This window comes from Mus pahari, chromosome 1 (genome assembly GCF_900095145.1).
Source record: "Mus pahari chromosome 1, PAHARI_EIJ_v1.1, whole genome shotgun sequence".
NCBI lineage: Eukaryota > Metazoa > Chordata > Mammalia > Rodentia > Muridae > Mus > Mus pahari.
In genome coordinates, this window is record NC_034590.1 from 81,886,839 (window position 1) to 81,907,439 (window position 20,601).

General features: G+C 37.3%; 1 protein-coding gene across 4 annotated transcripts in view; it reads left to right on the forward strand.

Moving 5' to 3' along the window:
- Positions 1–20,601, forward strand: part of Usp47 (ubiquitin specific peptidase 47) — an 83,415-nt gene that overhangs the window by 42,091 nt on the left and 20,723 nt on the right. For 2 of the 4 annotated variants that reach the window (XM_029548178.1, XM_029548189.1), the window contains 11 exons: positions 4,863–4,958; positions 5,048–5,200; positions 6,747–6,914; positions 9,150–9,209; positions 11,370–11,501; positions 12,003–12,079; positions 12,789–12,844; positions 14,981–15,093; positions 15,983–16,087; positions 16,752–16,959; positions 18,533–18,648. In XM_029548178.1, the coding sequence (XP_029404038.1) occupies positions 4,863–4,958; positions 5,048–5,200; positions 6,747–6,914; positions 9,150–9,209; positions 11,370–11,501; positions 12,003–12,079; positions 12,789–12,844; positions 14,981–15,093; positions 15,983–16,087; positions 16,752–16,959; positions 18,533–18,648 (1,284 nt within the window). The remainder of the gene's footprint in view (positions 1–4,862; positions 4,959–5,047; positions 5,201–6,746; positions 6,915–9,149; positions 9,210–11,369; positions 11,502–12,002; positions 12,080–12,788; positions 12,845–14,980; positions 15,094–15,982; positions 16,088–16,751; positions 16,960–18,532; positions 18,649–20,601) is intronic. The other 2 variants (XM_021219849.2, XM_021219841.2) reach the window with 1 other exon arrangement.

The following is a 20,601-nucleotide window of genomic DNA, read 5'->3' on the forward strand; positions in this document are numbered from 1 at the left end:
TACGGTCTAGGACAAATGTAGTAGGTTTTCCTTCTTTGCCAAGTCTTTTAAATTATGTTTGAACCAAAATTATAATAATGTCTAATGTGATTTTTTTAGTACAGGTAAAAGAAATATTTAAGCCAGTTGATCTATAAATGGAATAGGGCATAAGACCTTAGGAGCGGTTGGACACTTAGAAGTAATAGAAGGATAGTATTGATAAACCTGATAACTAGGACAATGATGAAAGAAGGAAAAGGACTCAAGTATACTCTGAGTACTGCAATAGAATTTTTTAAAAAGTGTTTAAGTAATCCTTGGAAGGCAAAAGAAAGGAAGCAGGAATGATAACCAAAAAACATACAAAAATCTGAAAATAGTATGGCCACCTTAGTGGCATGTGTATATATATATATATATCAACTGAGAAACAGTAGATTTTTAAAACACAATCCAATACTATGTTGTCCAGAAGGAATTACGTGCATGCCCATGTGAGATGGTGGAAAGTAGTGCCATACATCAGAAGAAATCAGGAGTGGCTGTGGATATTAGGCAGTTGAGGACTGTTTTAGAACATTTCCATACTATCAAAACAACATTACTAAACACATATTTGTCAGCTAACAGCTGTAAAGTGCGTGTAAATAGCTTCTTTAGAAAATACATACAAACTATTTTTTTTCTAGTTGTAGTTAGAGATTTCAGTATCCTACTTCTTTGCCAATTGATAGGTAAAACAACTATACAAAATGGCAAAGAAGTTATAGAAGAATCCAACAGCACCATTATTTGATAGAAATCTAATTGACATTAAATGTTCCATCTACCTGCAAAGTACACATTTACATGCCTATAAAATATAGTCCAGGTAGTCCAAAGCTTGGGCTGTAAAAGTACTCTTAAATTTTTTAATCATGTGATTTCCAACCACAGTGAAGTTGGCATAGATACTACTAGCAGAAAAAAATAGGAAAATAACCAAATACTTGGAATCCCATGTGAAAGAAATGAAGAGACTAAAGGCTAAAAGAACATTTACATATCATATACCAGACAAAGGAATACCTAAAACATATACAAAATTTTAAAGCATCGAGTTTTGTTTTTTTAATTTCACAATCCACTTAGAAAATTAGCAAAAGACCAGGCAATGGTGGAATGAAGTATTCACACAATGGTCTTCCTTCTTGGTTTTCTTGTGTTTTACAAAATGTATCTTGGGTATTCTAAGTTTCTGGGCTAATATCCGCTTATCAGTGAGTGCATATCTAGTGACTTCTTTTGTGATTGGGTTACCTTACTAAGGATGATATCCTCCAGATAGATCCATTTGCCCAAGAATTTCATANATTNATTGTTTTTAATNGNTGAGTAGTACTCCATTGTGTAAATGTACCACATTTTCTGTATCCATTCCTCTATTGAGGGACATCTGGGTTCTTTCCAGCTTCTGGCTATTATAAATAAGGCTGCTATGAACATAGTGGAACCATGTGTCCTTATTACAATTTGGAACATCTTCTGGGTATATGCCCAGGAGAGGTACTGCTGGATCTCCTGGTAGTACTACGTCCAATTTTCTGAGAACGGCCAGACTGATTTACAACAGTTCTTAAACTGCCTATTGAGATTCTCTACTTGACCAATAACCATGCTTATTGTATATTTCTGAATATTCCCCTCTAATGAAATAAATGCTGGTGCTGGTAGTCTTTTGCTAATTTTTTTTTTCCTTTTCTTTTTTGAGGCAAGGTACTATAGTGTAGCCCTGGCTGTCCTGGAATTTATTTTGTAGACCAGGCTGTCCTTGAAATCACAGAGATATCTCTGCCTCTGCCTCACAAGTGCTGGAATTAAAGGTATATGCCACCATTACCTGGTCTTTTGCCAGGCGGTGGTGGTGCACACCTTTAATCCCAGCACTTGGGAGGCAGAGGCAGGCGGATTTCTGAGCTCGAGGCCAGCCTGATCTACAAAGTGAGTTCCAGGACAGCCAGGGCTATACAGAGAAACCCTGTCTCGACCCCCCCCCCCNAAAAAAAAAAAGAATGAATGAAAATCCTAAGACAGATTTAAAACAAGCAGATAACAAGGTAATAAGATTTTAGGCTTTAAGAAAAACATTTGAAAGTCATTGTATTTCAGGGTACTAGCAATGAGTAGGTGAAAATGAAATTTAAAATATAGGACTGCTTTCAGTCCTGAAAAAAGTACAAGTGCAAATGAGAAAACAACAATAACAAAATAGTAATTCAGAATGGACATACACTTAAATATAGAATATGTAAAGCTTTAGTAAAAACAAAATCATATAAATCCAGACATCAGAAGAGCTGTAAGGTTTTATGTCAAAAACATAACTCACAAAATTAAAAGTATTTACTTCTGAAATAGAATAGTTACGCATAATATATCTGACAAAGGAATATTTAAAATATATAATTTCAAGCCATCAGTTTTATTTTTTAATCTCACAGTCCATTTAGAAAATTGGCAAAAGATATCACCAACATGTCATCAGATTAGGCATTCATATGCCAGAATCAGAGAAGATATTTTTAGTCAACTAGCTATCAAGGAAATGTAGATTTTACAATGAAGCTCTTTCTTCCTGCCACTGGAACAGTTAACAGTACAAACCATTACAGTAGCTGAGCTAGTGTAGTGTTAGCCATGCAAGCTGGAGAGGCTGATTTTTGATCCCAGAGCTCACATAGATGTTGAGCATAGAGATGCATGCCAGTACTTAAAGTGCTGGGAGGTGGAGAAAGGAAGTTACCTTCTGTTTACTAGCAAGATGCCTAAGGTTTGCTAGTTGGCCAAATTGGGTGGGCTTGTGTTCAGTAAGAAACCCTGTTTCTAAAAATAAAGTGAAGAACGATTGAGGAAGACTTGTAACGTTGACTTTTAACTTCAATATACAGATAGATGCCTATACACAAATACATACATTCACATACACAAAATAGTTATAGAATTTAAAACTGCTCACAATGCAGAGAAACTGGGTTACATTGCTGTATAAATGTAAACATTACAGATTATCTTTATGAAACTGAAAATGGAATTGATACAAGTCCCAGCAATTGTATTCTGGGCCATTTATCCAAAAGAAGTAAATTCATATACCTGTAAAAACTTGTATATTAATATTGGCTGCATTTTTATTTTTAATATTCAAGAATAAGTAAGATAAGTTTTGCCTTAAGTAAATGATTGAACAAATTCTAATATGTGTAAGCTGTAGATACCAATGAGCAGTAATTGGAATGAATGGAGGAAATGAACATGGATGGAAGAAAGTCAGTCACAAAAGTTGGCATACTGTCTGATTTCATTTGCATAAACTTGGTCATGTAAATATTTTTTATGAATACATTTTAGAATTGCACCACTGTTGGCCATTACCAGAGTTACTGAATTCGGTCAATTCCTATCTTTACATAGAAACTATTTAATGCCTTGGCTGTCCTGTGGGAAAGAGGACCCAATTCAGATAATAAATACACAGAACTAACTTAATACACAGACTGGGGCAAACAGTGATTTGAGAATGTTTGAATGAAGGAGGATCATATTAGTGTCCCCATCACCATTATGATGTTCTGTAGTTTGCAAAATGTCATTCTTAGGAAACAGCAATGTATACAGAGTATCTTTGGGTAATATCAATTCTTGTAAGTATGTGCAAATTGATAGTTGTCTTAGAAATGAAAGTGAAAAAGAGATGAATGAGTGGCTTAAATAAAGATATTCTTTCCCTGACTCAGAGCAAATAGTCTCATGGAGATGCCTGAATATAGGTATTTGTAAGGAGGCGTGTTGCATTGCTGCTGTATGTCACTAACAATAATTGCTCACAGCATCAGAGATGCAGGAGATAGTGCTCAGTGCATTGTTCCAGTTCTTATTATTTGTAAAGCCTAGAAATACTGGTTTCCCTATTCTAAACAAAGCAAATGCTAAATAGTGAAGAAAAATGGATCTGTGGAGAATACAGTAATATTATATAGGCCAACAGTGAGAGGAGAATACGGCTAGGCCGTCACTGAGAAGATGGGGGCCATGCTATGTTCCTCTGGTTGCACTTGTGCCTAGATTATGTGCTATAAAATTGTAATGATCCTGGCTTTATATTTGCTAACCTAAGAATGTAAGAATCTCCTTGTTCTACTTTGACTTCTGAAAAATACAGTTTACAACTATATGATCAGTTAAATTGTTCATAGTATGTGAGGGAGGGGATGGCCTACATAAAGCAAAGCTAGTCACCCTAGAATGATAAAGTCACAGTTTGGAGCTAATTTAGAAGCATCATTTGTTAATGGCTTAACATATAAAACTGTAGCTTACATGAATCAGTCCTTTCCTGTTCTGTGTGCTAACAACAGCATGGTATTGGTAACATTTTGTCCCTTTCATGGCTCAGGACCTACCTACTTTCTAAAGATCAGGACTTCTCCTTTCTATAGCATTCAGTCTAACACCACAGTGTAAAAGTCAATAAGAAATTAGGTAGAAGTGGGGCAGTGATGGTACACGCCTTTAATGCACTTGGGAGGCAGAGACAGGCAGATCTGTATGAGTTCCAGGACACCCAAGGCTACTTAGTAAAATCCTGCCTTGAAAAACTTATTTAAAAAATAAAAAAATAAAATAAAAGTGGTTGGAATATAAAATAGTGACCAAAGCAATTTTTATGAAGAATGAAATAACAGAATTTTATTAGAACTTTTAATGATAATTATAATGATATTTTGCTGCTAATTTTGTCCTAATAATTTTATTCATAGCAGTTTTGGTGATTTCAGTTACAGTTTTTACATTAAGCAGAGTTTTAAGTAATTGTAAAACAATTACTTTTTTTTTCTAACTAGGAAGAAGCATTGCATGCATTTATTCAACCAGAGATCTTGGATGGCCCAAATCAATATTTTTGTGAACGTTGTAAGAAGAAGTGTGATGCACGTAAGGTAAGAGACTTGTAAATATATTACTATGTCTGAAATGATATTCAGTATTCTGTCCATTTGTCCCACTAACCTCACTTGCCTCTTTTTAGGGCCTTCGGTTTTTGCATTTCCCCTATCTGTTGACCTTACAGTTGAAAAGGTTTGATTTTGATTATACAACCATGCATAGAATTAAACTCAATGATCGAATGTCATTTCCGGAGGAGCTGGATATGAGCACATTTATTGATATTGAAGATGAGGTAAATCCTACATTTTCTTGTTATGCTTTTCATTATACACTTTATATTTTTAATTTTTTAAAATTACTTTAGGTATATGAGTGTTTTGCCTGAATGTATATCTGTATGTTCATGTGTGCGTGATGCCCTTATAGGCCAGAAGAGGGCGTCAGATCCCTTAAAATTAGGATTAGAAACAGTTGTGAGCCACTATGCGGGCTAGGAATCAAGTCCTGGTCCTCTGGGAAAGCAGCCAGTTTTCTTACCACTGAGCTATCTCTCCAGCCCCTATTTATTTTGAGAAGAGTTGTGTAACCTGAGTTAAGACTGATTTACTTAAAGTGTGCTCTTGATAAAAGCTTTCTCCTTTCTCATTTTCCATTAGCTTACTACATGAGAAGATTATTGCTGTGGCTAAAAAAACTTCCTGAAACTGTACATTTCAAGTATTATTATTTGGTCAGAATGGCATAAGCTTTTTAAAAGACAAAAGGGTTTCACCTCTGGGATTCTCTCTTGAATTTGGATAACAATCTTGTTTCATAGTTTCTTTATTAATGAAACTATATTATAGCTGGATTTCTCACCTTTAATACACATAGTGCAAATATATGAGTGAATGAACTAGTAGTATATAACCTTACTGTCTTCTGTTTGTGCCAATACTCTTCAAGAATTAAGGTACTGGTTACCACCACATAAGTGTTGCTAGCTCTTAAACTAAGGTACAAAAACAAATATACAAGAGGTTTTATCTATTACTCTTTGATTCTATTTTTTGTTTTAGCTTGGACTTTAAGTAGTTTATACATGGAATTTTGATGAATGCAGGAAAGGTTCATCAGTTTCTTTCTATTCATTGACCTCCAAGGGTTTTCTAGCTTTATTTTGTGTGTGTGTGTGTGTGTGTGTGTGTGTGTGTGTGTGTGTGTGTGTAAGTAATCTGTTTCTTTTGTTGGATGGTGTGAACTATTTTCAGTCAGAAAGGGTAGTTGTTACAGGGTGTTAAATCCTTGTTGCTGTAAAAGTTTTGTGTGTTGTTTTCCTGATTGAAACTAAATACTGGTTGTAAAATCTACTTTCTTCCAGGGGTTCAAATACAAGTGTAAATGGTTATCAAGTTTCATTTAGTATTTGTCTTAGTTAAGGTTACTATTGTGATAAAACACCAAAAGCAAGTTTGGGAGGAAAGGGTTTATTTGGCTTAAGCTTTGACAAACTGTTCATTATTGAAGAATCCTGGAATTACTGCAGAAACCTGTAGGCAGGAGCTGGTGCAGAGGTCAGAGGGGAGTGCTGCTCACTGGATGTTCATCATGGCTTGCTCAGCCTGCTGTCTTAGAGAGCCCAGAACCACCAGCCCAGGAATGGCACCGCCTGGCTCTTCTACAGGCTTGTCTACAGCTTGATCTTATGGAAGCATTTTCTCAATAGAGGCTCCCTCCTCTCTTATGACTATAGTGTGTGTCAAATTGACATAAAACTAACCAACATATTATTTGTGTGAACATAGGAATATCTTTTCCTTTATTTGGCTTAAGATGTTAGGAAATCTTTGTCTTATTAGAAATCTCCTCAGACTGAAAGTTGCACTGATAGTGGAGCAGAAAATGAAGGCAGTTGCCACAGCGACCAGATGAGTAATGATTTCTCCACGGATGATGCGGTTGATGAAGGGATTTGCCTGGAGAGCAGTAGTGGGAGTGAGAAGATTTCAAAACCTGGCCTGGAAAAGGTACCTTTGATGATGTTCTTGGTATTGGGTGCTGAGCATGCTAAGCAAGTGATCCACCAGAGAGCTATACCCCTAGTTCCTGCATGTTTTAGCTAAGATAGAGGATATAGTAATTTTTGAACTTCAGTATTATTTTGTGCTTCGTTTTTGATAATGAAGACTTTTAACTGTTTTTGTGCTGAATACTCATAATTGTATTTTGGGAAACACTACTTAATACTTCCCATGAGACTGTACTGTGTTGAAAATTATACCATGTTAGACTGGGTGCTACCTCTCCAAATCCTTTGTCTTCACTGAGTTTGCTTATAGAGGAAAATAAGAGTGTTGGGCTTGATATGTTGCATTTTAAGAATTCTAATAGTGATGCACTTCTGAAACACTTAATAAAAGAGTTGGCCTTGAGTCAAGGGAAGCCAAATCCTTGGTTGACTTTCCTCTCCTTTCTATAACACTCATTAGAAATTTTAGAAAATGATGCTCTTTTTAAAATTATGATCTGGAAACCAAAGAACTAGATGTCTGGGGGGCGTGGGATTTTCTTTCACTGTATCAGTGATTTTAAAGGGTTTTGTTTGTTTGTTTTGTTGTTGGTGTTTTTTTTGTTTTTGTTTTTTTTACTAAGCCATTCTTTTAAAGCCATGTAAACTGCTTTATTAAAAGGATAATTTCCTATAAAAAAATCTTGAGCATAGCATAAGTAATAAATCATTAACTTTTCTCAAGTCACAGAATCATTGAATATAAAGATTTGGAGCAATATTTAAGAATGAAGTATTATAGCATGAATCTATTTTTAGATCAGGGCCACTCTTCTTGCCACCATCTCCACTATTCTTGACTTTTTAAAGTTACCACCCCCATTCAGGGAAGAGAGCTGAGTGGGGATTGCTATGCAGTGAATAATGCAGCAGATACATTACAACTCTTTATGAGACATCAAGTTGCCATGAGCCCAGTGTAGCTCCACCTGGCCTGTTATGTGTAGATAATCATGTTATCTGCTAATAGAGACAGCTTAATCTCTTCATTCTGATATGGATGCCTTTTCTTCATCCTGTCTGAGTGTCCTTGTCAAGATGTCCAGTTCAGTACTGAATAAGGCGGCATCCTTGCTTTGTCCCTACCTTAGGGACATGCTTCAGTGTAATTGTTAGTAAGCTATTGTACCTGAAATCCCTTGCTTCTCCGTATAGGCAGAGTTGCCTTTTACTAGTAATGTGATACCTATAATTCTAGTTTTGAAAGTGATTCAGGTCTACAAATATACTTACCTAGAACTTGCAACCTCAAAATTTTTCAGAAATATAATTGGGGGGCAGAGTTGCTAATTACAGTAAAACTTAAAAATGTGTTGCTAGTAGCCATTTGACAAATGCCTGGAATCCCAGTACTTGGGTAGCAGAGACAGTAGTATCTCTTTGAATAACAAGTTCCAACCAGCAGTTATTACTGAGTAAGCCCTGTTTCAAAAAATAATAAATGATGTTCTTAGCACAAATTATAGATTATAGGTAAATTTTGAAACCTCCCTGTCATTACTTTAATTAACCTTAGTTTTGGCAATAAAATTTGAACTACTCAAGTTTTCAGAATTTGTTCTAGAAGTTTCATGATTTAATAATTATAGTCAGTCTAAAGTTAAGGCAAACTGAGATATGCTGATATTTGATTTTGGAAAGGTCCCAGTATTTTCTAAGCAAAGAATAAAGGAAGTAAGTATATTTATCTAGCATGCCTGATTTGTTCCCTGGTGCTACGAAACAAAGAAAGAGCTTCTTCAGAAAAGTGAATGAGATCTAACAGGCCTATACAGTAGTGTCCCAGATGTAGGGTAAAAGTCAGAGAAGTGGCTGCAAGTTTGAGGCTAGTCTGGTCTAACATAGCTTGTTCCAGTCCAGAAAGGGTTGCAAAGCAAGACCCTCTCAAAAACTTCAGAATCTACTTATGACAGTCTTTCTAACCTTCTGTGTCGTAACCTTTCCTAAAGACTATATTTCTTTTTCTTTTAAAAATTATTTTATTTGATGTATATGGATGTTTTCCCTGCATGTCTGTATACCATGTATATACCTGGTACCCTCAAAGACTGAAAAGGATATCTAGAGTTAAAGACAGTTGTGAGCTGCTATGTGAGTGCTGGGAACTGAAATCTTAGGTCCTCTGGAAAAGCAGCCCTTGCTCTTCCAAATAGCCATCTCCAGCCCTGGGAACTCTTATTTTTATTCACTCCAGGTAGAGATGGCGGAGACAGACCAGAGAAAGGATCCCATCCAATTCCAGCTTGGTGAACCAGTGAGTTTATTGCACTTCTTTAATGGAGCATGTGACTCTTATGCTGCTCTGTCACCAAAAAGTCCACTCTAGCATGGGGTAGCAAGTTAGAAGAGTCTCCTTTCTCAGCACCTGGTTACTACTGTTTCTATAACCTGAGCCTCTCAGTTGGTAACGTTCTTGTGTTTTGAGGTGGTTGTGGAGTTTTAAAGAAGTATATGTGTGTCTTAATTAGAGTTTCCATTGCTGTGAAAAGACACCATGACCATGGCAACTCTTATAAAGAAAAACATTTCATTGGGGCTGGCTTACAATTTCAGAGGCTTAGTCCATTGTCATTCTGGGAAGCATGGTGGCATGCAGGCAGACATAGTGCTGGAGAAGTAGCTGAGAGTTCTGTATCTGGATCCACAGGGAGCAGGAAGAAACAATCAAACTAGAACTGATTTGAGCATTTGTAACCTCCAAGACCACCCCCAGTGACACACTTTCTTCAACAAAGTCACAACTACTCCAACAAGGCCACACCTCCTAATAGTGCCAGTCTGTCTGTCTGTCTGTCTGTCTATCTCTCTCTCTCTCTCTCTCTCTGTGTGTGTGTGTGTGTGTGTGTGTGTGTGTNTGTGTGTGTGTGTGTGTGTGTGTGTGTGTGTGTGTGTGTGTGTGTAAAATGTATGTATATGCACCATGTGCATGCCTGATACCTATGGACCCCAGAGGAGGGTGGTTGTGAGCTATAGTGTGGGTGCTGAGAACCAAAATCCTCTGCAAGAGCCTCAAGTGCTCTATAATCTCACCTCACACCTGTCTCTCCAGCCTCTCATGCTGTTATATGTTTGTTTGTGGTTTTGAAACAGTGTCTCTTTATAGTCCAGACTGGCCTTGAATTCTCAACTGTTGTCCTGCTCTAGCCTATTAAGTGCTAAGATTACAGGCCTGAGCTACCGGGTCTAGTTGCTTTCTATTGATTTTAGAGGTAAAAGTTCTGGTTGCTAGGGTCTCTAATATTACTAATTGTTTTAGGGGGTGTGAAGTGCCAAAGCTTCTAAAAGAAAAAGTAATTCATATTCAAGCTAGTGTGGAGGCACATGTCTTAATAATTCTAGCACTTGGAAGGCAAGTCTAGAAGAGTCAAAAGTTTGGGGCCTGTCCTAGGCAACATAGTGGATTCAAAACTACCTGAGCAACTTATACCCTATAGGCATATAGCCACACACTAGAACACTTGCCTAGCATCTATGAGTTCAATCTCTACTACCAACAAAAGAGTAAAGAAAAAGAGAAAAAGTTCAGGTGTGTTCAGAGCAGAACAGCAATAAACTGATTTATTACAGAAATAGCAACTGTTCTGCATTTGTAGAGAGAGGTGTGGGTGTGGGTGGGTATGCTGAGACAATGTCTCTTCTCTGGAGCCTTGTCTATCCTAAAATTCACTCTGGGGACTAGGCTAGTCTTAAACTCAGAGTTATGTCAGATTCTGCCTCCCAGGTGCTATAATTTAAACTGTAAACCACCATGCCTGGCTTGAATTGATTATTAATATAAATAATAGATGCCAGATTAATATATTACTTATTAAAAATACTGCATGAGTACATTAGAAGACTCTTCAAATTAGTGTCAGAAATAAAATTTTATTTAATGGGAATAAAGCAATGTGTTGGTGATTTATTTCTTTCTTGTTTTTTGTTTGTTTGTTTGTTTGTTTTTTGAGACAGGATTTCTCTATTTAACCTTGGCTGTCCTGGAATTCACTCTGTAGACCAAGCTGACTTCAAACTCAGAGATCTTCCTGCCTCTGCCTCCCAAGTGCAGGGATGAAAGGCAGTGTGCATCACCACTGCCTGTCTGATAATTTCTTGATCTTGACTATACATATTAAAACAACCTTCTACGTACTTCACAAAATTGCAGACTATTATTTTTCATAAATAATCAAGCATATGTTCATAGACTGATATAGTTCCAAAGATGACAAGACATCACAATACAAATATGAAGGATGAAAGTGTCACATACTAATAAGGATTTTGGTGATTTACTATTTTAATGTTACCTAAGGGGCAAGTTAGCTTACAACGGATAGCTGTCATGTCACGTTTCTCTGCATCCACAGGAAATAGAGTTTCACATAAGGGTTTATTATAGCCTTCTCTCCCAACCTTTTTCTTCTCTCTTTAGAACTCTCTGATGTATGAACTCTTCTCAGTGATGGTGCATTCAGGGAGTGCTGCTGGAGGACACTATTATGCTTGCATAAAGTCTTTCAGTGATGATCAATGGTACAGTTTCAATGACCAACATGTGAGCAGGGTAAGGCTCCTGAAGTAGAGAAGTTAACTCAGTGGTAGGGGGGTTGAGATACCTATGGTGGTATGTCTCAAGTTCCCATTGAACCAGCCTTTCATTGTTAGTAGTGTCTTTGTTCTGCTTTGTGGAGCTTGTTACATGTTTCCAAAATAGACTACCCTTTTCCTCTAGCCCTTACCCTTCCTTATGATTGATGTGGTGTTAGGAGTCTTGTTACCAGAGCAGCCACTGATAAACTCTGAATTATCAGTATGGTCCTTCATGGAAATGTCATGACACATCTAACTCAGAGACTAAAATGTTGGATTAGAGTTGGGTTTAGTGGTTCACCCCCACAGTTTCTAGTACTGGGAAGGTTGTAACAGAGGATTGTTCAAGCCCAGCCCAGGCTACATATTAAGAGCCTTTCTCAGGCCCAGGGGGAACTATTAGGCTACATATTTACATAATAACGTTTGTGTTATTGGTTTTTACAAAAAAAATAATAACATTACAACTTTTTAGATAACACAAGAAGACATTAAGAAGACACATGGTGGGTCTTCAGGAAGCAGAGGCTACTACTCCAGTGCTTTTGCAAGGTAAGCAATAGCGTGAACTTCAGTGTTGACTCACTAGAATAAGTTTATCTTCTCTGTGGGTCTTACTAAGAAAGCCTTACTTAAGAAAGTTTTACTAAGAAAGGGTCAGCAGACTACAAGCCATGGACATCTGTTCATAAGTTTTTGGCTGATGCTTTCCCACTGTAACATAGCTTGAGTTGCAGCACAGACCATCTGACCTACAAAGAATGAGGGTTTAGTTTGGTTTGGTGTGTAGTCGTATAGTATGGTTTGGGTTTTTTGAGGCAAGGTTTCTCTATGTAGCCTTGACTGTCCTGGAACTCTCTCTATAGACCAGGCTGGCCTTGAACTCACATAGATCTGCCTGCCTCTGCCTTCTGGGTGCTGGGATTAAAGGTGTGCATCACCACCAATCAGCAAGACTAAGGAGTTTTTTTCTTGCTTCTTTCCAGCAAAGCAGTTTGCCCAGCCCTGACTTAGCTGTAGTAGGCATTGTGACACACACCATACTTTATAACTTCGTCACGTTACCAAAAGGAATGTTTGAACCTTCTCATATGTGCCATTAAAGACAAAAAAAAGGTTCTCCTTTCTTTCTGGAACGCTTTAATATTAGTGTGTCTGTGAATGGTGGTATGATTATATTTCAAATAAAGATTTGGTGTTTATAAATGGAAGGTACTGTCTACTTTAAAGGACCTACTAATCTTTGTTATATTTCTCCTAGCTCAACAAATGCATATATGCTGATATACAGACTGAAGGATCCAACAAGAAATGCAAGTATGTTAGCCCATGATAAAGTAATTTCCTTTGCAAGTCTTGAAAACATAGATAACTGCTTTTAGGTGATAGAAAAGTTAACACCTAAGAATTTTGTTATGCCTGGGAGAATGAATTAAAAAACACTGTTATGAAGTAATACTAAGTGATAAAAACATTTTACAAAAATCTGCAGTGATAAGTGCTTGTAACTCTACTTACTTAGAAGGCTGATTGGGGTGGGGGGTGGGGGTTACAGTCCTGAGGCCTACTGACAATTTAACAGGATCTTGTCTCAAAAATAGTAATTTTAAAGAAGCTGAGACCATAGCTCAGTGATAGAGTTCTTAGTTACCATTCATAAGTCCCAGAGTTCTGATAACCAGTACTACACACAGGAAGGCATGCATGCAGTCACACACAAGCACACCCACACACAGACAAAGGTTGTTGGAAAACTGTTTCTTCATGAAATAGATTAGGTATTGCTTTAAGGAAGCTTATACCCTGTGCAGTATCTCAGTACACCATCTGTGTGTTCTAGAGCAAATCGCTTTACTTTTCTGAGTCTTTGCAGATTTGTAGACTAGAAATGATGACACCCTGTAGGGTTGTAATACATGAATGGAAGCACATGTTAAGGTCTTGCAGCATAGCCAGTATGCTTGTTTCAGTTTCAAGCTTTCGGGTCTGTTAGTATCTACAAAGTTTGAGAGGACTCCAGATGACCTGCAGTACTGCAGAAATTGTTTAATAGAGTGAAGTATCTCTCTTTATTTAAAGATCCAATAAATTTTTGTGAATTTAGTAAAAAAAAAAATATTTTGTTATATTTTATTAAGAAACCCAGAGTGGGCAGCAAGATAGCTCAACTGATAGAAGATGCTGTTGCCAAGTCCCATGGCCTGATTTCAATGCCCAGAACCTTCAGAGCTGCCACTGACCTCCCAAAATAATCCTTAGTGTTAAGTGTGTTTGTCCTTTTCTTTATATTTTTGATTGTTTATTATTTTAAATTTTTTAGTTGCAGGGGGGGTCCTTGCTAATTCTTACTGATTCACAGTGTTGCAAACATATTAGGATGTGTGTATGTTTGTATCTAGACACATACACAGATGATGAGTTATCCTATATTCTTTTTATAATTCAAATAAAGTAATCACTGACTTTGATCTTAGCATATTTATTTTTAGTAGCAGATGTGCTCATATATGTTTCAACCATTATATTTTTTTTTCTCATTTTCATTAACAAAAGTTGGATTGTGGACTCACCAGTGTATGTGTCAGGGCTTGTAGTAGTTTGGCTTAGAGGCAAAACCAGGGTTGTAATCCATGTATCCTGTGGATCTTGCCCTAGACAGTGCAGTGCTTCAGCCCCTCTTGGCTAACTAACCCACTCTAGTTCTGTGGTAAACACCAGGGGGCACTGTGTTACCAGATTGGGAATGCTTTTTAGCTACTTGATTGCAGGAAGGTGTTCATACAGCAGTGAGGGAAAAAGGGAAGTGTTGTTGTTGTTGTTGTTGTTGTTTTAAGACTGGAGTTGATTTCTGGAAGCATTGCATTTTTGCTCTTTACCAGTCCTATTGATGGATAATACTGATAGTCATTGTTCTCCTTAAAAATCAAACAGTCATTGGCTTTATTCAAGTATCCTGATTTCATATTTTTTCGAATATGCTTTTAAGTCTCATGAAACTGTGGAGTTACCAGTTCTGTGCCTCTGCCTTCTTTGGTTAGAAGGCCGCTGAAGGGCTGCATTGAGGAGGAATGGAATAATAATAAAGGTAATAATGCTATCAGTGTAATGCAGTTTATTCAATTGCATTACGTTCTAGGCAATAATAACTTTTGGGCCAGGGGCTTTTAATAAGCTTAAGGAGCTGAGGTCTGAAGTAAAGTTGCCCAAGGCCACAGAGTTCCTTGGTGAATTTGAAATAAAAAAATGACTTTAAGTTTCCAAGGCTTTTTAAAACTTTGGTATCTTGTTGGGTTCTAGGATTTGAGCCATTTACTAGATCTGAATATGGTCTCACTATCAATACCTCTTCACTATTGCCTGAAAGAATGTCTCTGCTCCACATTGAAAGGAAGCACAGTAGAACAAAAAGCGTACAGGAAACTGCTCTGAAGGACACTTGTTTTATGTTCCTAGAATTTCTAGAAGTGGACGAGTACCCAGAACACATTAAGAATCTGGTGCAGAAGGAGAGAGAATTGGAAGAACAGGAAAAGAGGCAACGAGAAATTGAACGCAACACGTGCAAGGTTTGTTTCCATGTTTGTGAGTGACAACTGCTGCTCAGGTTTGCTCTTCTGACCGCTGTCGTTCTCAGAATAACTCAGTTCTGTGGTCATTAATCAGGTAGTGTGGCTTCATCACAAGGAGAAGCATGATTTGATACTGAAGCCTAGTGATGTATAGCACAGTGGGCAGTCAGTGTTTCTGCAGCAGTGTGAGGCAGGCATTCCCATGTCCTGAGGACAGGAGGAATACTTAGAAATGGAAGCATACTTCAGTTACTATCCTTTTACCCTCACTGTTCTCTTGTAAACCTTACACAGGACTAGGGACATGCTCAGAAGTTAAAAGCACTGGCTGCTCCTCTAGAGGACCTGGCTTCAATTCCCAGAACCCACATGACAGTTCACAACCACCTGTAACTCCAGTTTCAAGGAGTCTGACATCCTTTCTGGCCTTAAAGGGCACCAGGCACACATGTGGCACAGACAGACATGCACGCAAGCGAAACACCTATACACATTAAAAATTTTCAAGTATATTCAAAGCTTAATATTCTTGGAGATAATTTCTCTTAAAGAGATAACCTTGTGAAATTCTTGCAGATATTATAAAAATTTTGAGGAGAAGCATATTAATCAGTGTTTTCCAAATTAGAAAAAAAAACAGATTATAAATAAAAATGCTTACATATAATTATATGGTTATTGAAAGTAGTGTTTTGAGTTTTTTAAGACATAAGACTTAATTACTGTCAATCAGTTACAAATACAGACAATAAGAAAAAAATAGTCTCAACTATGTTTTTTGTTTTTTAATTACATTGTTTTGACAATGAAGAAAAGTGCTATCTGCCAAAGGATTCAGCTGAGACACTTGACCTAGTGATTGATGATGGTATTTTCTGTTTTGTAGATAAAATTATTCTGTTTACATCCTGTGAAACAAGTAATGATGGAAAACAAGTTGGAGGTTCATAAGGATAAGACATTAAAAGAAGCCGTGGAAATGGCTTATAAGGTATGGTTAATGGATGGTTGGACTTTAATTTTGATAGCACCAAAGCTTTATAGTTGAAATAGATGATTTAAGTACCTTGAATGTAACTGTTCATCTTCTTCCATCCTCCAACTGTTTTTTGGACTATACTCAGTTGATTTTGAAAACTCGTCAACCTTCTGAATCCTAAAATTAGAATTAGAAACACATTTATTTGTTTCTTTCTGTTTATTTAGCAGGTATCTATTGAGTACCTTCTGTATGAGCCTTTAGAGATAATGGAGGGAAGACATGGTCTTGGCCTCATGGAATTTATAATCCATTAGGAAATTTTTTATGGTGATTTGCAATTATTTTATTGTTTAGGTGTCATAATGTAAATCAGTAGTAATTTGAGATAATTTATCCTACAACTATAAACATGATAAGGACACAACTGTGTCATTGTATAGTTTGTTATTTTAGGAATAATGAAAAGTGGTAATTAAATATATTTAAGCCAGGCATGGCTGCTCATACCCTGTAATAGCGTTTGAGAAGTGGAAGCAAGAAGATCACGTGTTCAAGGTCATCTTCTTTTGCATAGTGAATTCAGGGCCAGCCTGGGTTACATGTGGTTCTTTCTCAAAAACAAACAAACAAACAAAAAAACTATTTTATTTTGTGGGGGATTATGTTTTGTTAGATGATGGATTTAGAAGATGTGATTCCCCTGGATTGCTGTCGCCTGGTAAAATATGACGAGTTTCATGATTACCTGGAACGATCGTATGAGGGAGAAGAAGATACGCCAATGGGGCTGCTTCTAGGAGGAGTCAAGTCCACATACATGTTTGATCTGCTGTTGGAAACAAGAAAGCCTGATCAAATTTTTCAGTCTTACAAACCTGGAGGTAAGCAATTTTATACTCAAGTTATAATAGACTTTATTGTGATAAAAGATCAAATATTTTGTTCATAGAAGCAAATGATTTTAATTTTTTATATGTTCTTAAAGTGTGCTTAGTTTTGACAGGCTGAGTAGTAATCAGCAATTAATTTGAAGTTAAGTCCCAGCGTTTGCTGGGCTCGTCAGCACGTGCTGTGATTCCAAGAGTGGGAAGGCACATCTTAAGTTCACATGAAATAAAACTTTGTCTATACACAGAATTTAAATAATGAACAACAGCAACAAGAAAACACCTCTCAGTCTTCAGTAGGGTTCCCTTCTTTAATGTGGAGTGCCTGTCAGATGCTGTAAAATGCCTTAGTGATCAGTTCAGCTCCCAAGGATATCTCTGCCACCGTCTTTCCCTCTCCTCCTCTTTCTCCCTCCTCTCTCCTATTCCTTATGGAAGCCAAATACGTCCTTGCTTTGTACAGCTCTGTTGTCCAAAGTATATTGAGTATACTCATCTCACAAGAAATTTGCCAGTCTGTCATTTCTGAAACCTTGGTGGTGCTTGTGTTAGCCAGACCAGACTCATGTACTTTATGTAGAGTCCCTTTAAGAGATTTTTCCAAATGGGGTGTTAAAAAAGATAACAGTAATTAAAGAATTACCTGAATCAATTTCTAGAACATGATGAGGTCATCAAGATGACTCACAGAAAGAGAGAACCAACTCTAACGAGTGTTCTCTCTCTCTCTCTCGTGTGTGTGTGTGTGTGTGTGTGTGTGTGTGTGTGTGTGTGTGTGTGTGAGTGAGAGAGAGAGAGAGAGAGAGAGAGAGAGAGAGAGAGAAGCCCTCAATGCAAAATAAATATTAAAAAAAAGGTTTTAAACAGACTTTAAATACAATGATGTATATTAATATTTAAGGAGTCATTTCTGTTACTCATTAATCATCAAGATCTTATACTATTTTGTCATTTAAATGAGCAGCATAAGGGGAAATTTGAGAATTGACAATAAAACAAAATAACTGCTAAATGAAATGTTTGTCGGCTGTTTCTTTTTCAAGTGACTAAAATCTAGTTATAAAATAACTAAAAATAGATCTAAAAATGAAAGAAAACCAGATAAACTACACTGGTTTGGGCATAGAATTTTCCATGGGATTTGAAGTATGTTTTCTAAGGGGAGCAATAAAGTCATGAATGGCTTAATGGGGGTGTTTATAAGCAGTCAGGCCTGTGTCTTCCCCATTAGTATTTATTTTGCAACCTCTACTTCCATGTATGCTTTCAGTGCTGTGGTTTGGTTTCTATTTGGATCTTTTTGCATATATATTTTACATTTGATTCTAAGCAGAAGACCAAGAAATACCTGAATTGAATTTTTAATATGTGTAATAAAACATAGAGTGCAGAAGTCAAAAATAATGCTTTTTAATGAAATTAGTTGGATGTAATATAAACCTACTATATTGAATAATGAGAGCATACTCTTTGCCATCTATTAGAAACACACTTAGAATGTACTACTCATGTAAAATACAGTTTTAAAAAACCTACAGCTACATTTTTATGTTTTTCAATGCAATAGAAGTGATGGTGAAAGTTCATGTTGTTGATCTGAAGGCAGAGACTGTTGCTGCTCCTGTAACAGTGCGTGCGTATTTAAATCAGACAGTTACAGAGTTCAAACAGCTGATCTCAAAGGTAAGTGGTAAAATTAGACCATGAACATTTTTGAGTTCTTGCTGCGTGCACAGATCACTGTGATAGTTGCAAGTTGTAAGCTCTCTCTCTCTCTCTCTCTCTCTCTCTCTCTCTCTCTCTCTCTCTCTCTCTCTCTCTTTCGAAACAGGGTTTCTCTGTATAGCTCTGGCTGTNAAGGGCAGATCTTGCTGCTGACACACAGGAGAGCCAGAGTTCAGGCGCAGTGGTGCTTAGTCATAATTTCCTGTGTGGATTTGCCACCAGTATGCAGTGGTCCAGTGTTCAATAGTACAAAACTCCAAATTCAGATGATCTGAAAAATTCTGTCTTTGTGATTTCTCTCTCTCTCTCTCTCTCTCTCTCTCTGAGGGGGTGTTTCGAAACAGGGTTTCTCTGTATAGCTCTGGCTGTACTGGAACTCAGAAATCCGCCTGCCTCTGCCTCCTGAGTGCTGGGATTAAAGGCATGCACCACCACGCCCGGCTTATAAATTCTCTAAGGGGCAATATTTATAGGCAGAACACAACTGAAATAGAAGGGTCACTTCAAGTAGAAGAAACAGACTGAGCAGCTTTGAGTAGCATTAACCTGGACTTTGGTTTGAACTAGGTGTCTGTGAAGCGTACACTAGGGGTGTGAATTAAGTTTGTTTTACAGAAGGGCTTTGAATACTAACAGGGCCCTCATTGATACAGCAGTAAATAGACCCTTTGTTTTTTATATAAATGCTGTAGTGGTGTATCAGATGTGTGCTATAGAATAGAAAGGAAGTCCAGTGACATTAAACTGGTATTCAAGGTGCATGGAGGCTGGGTTTGGGGTGGCTCTGAGGAAGCTGCTTAAATCATTCAGGGAAAGGCATATGGCCAAGAAGCGGATACCTCCAGGCTGTGGTTGCTACGTTTCAAAGGAAGACAGAAGTACAGTGAGTTGTTTGTGTTTATTATTTTACTTTGTAGGCAGGGTCTTACTGTATTCTGCTGGCTGGCCTCAAACTCATGTAGACCAGGCTAGTCTTGAACTCATAAATTATACCTGCCTGCCTCCACCTCCTGGGTGCTGGGTTTAAAGGTGTGCACCACCACACCCAGCCCTAAAATGTTTTTGGTTTTTTTTTTTTTTAATTACATTTATTTATTTTGTGGTATGAATGCTTGCACTCTGGCTTAGTGACATATTAATTGCAGCAGTGAGGTGAGGAAGCAAACTTGACAGAAAGAAAGTAATGGATTAAATAAGGGCTCAGAATATAGGCCAGTGCTGAATGTTTGAGTTGGAATGAGATGGTGAAAACATTTGGATCTCTTTGAACAAATGGTCTAGACGGTGTGAGACAAATGACTCTTCTTTTTCAAGTATCCCACACTGTGTACCTTAAGCACACACACAGGTAGTTTTTCAGCCTTCCTTAACTGTCCAATGACTGCAAGTTTTAAAAGTTTGAAGTTCTGTTGTCAGCTCTCTGCCTTATAGCTCAATATCTGGGGATTTTAATACCTGTGAAACAGGGTTGTTGTGACCATCAGTAAGTGTTCTGGTTGTGAGAGATCTTGTGAGGTCTGTCATGGTTGGTGGCTGTTACTGTGTTTAAGCAATAACCACTTCCATCATTGCCAGTTACAACATCAAAAGACAAATGATAATGTGCTATCTATATAGTACCTGATGGCTAACTTGTGTACACATGCATGACAGGTGATCATCTGGCTCTATACATTTAAAATAAGTGCCATGTGCAAACATTCAGTCCAATGCAAAATATAAACACTGAGCTTGGATTTTTTTAAAAAATTAAAAAGAAGACATACAGCATATTAGCCCACTGTGGTGAAGCCAATAACCCTCCTTGGGGAAATGCTTAAAGAACAAGTGCAGTCAGTTTTGTCATAAGCAAAAAGCCTTGAAGGTTAGAAAGTGTTACTTTGTTCCAGTTTATAGCATAAGTAATATGGA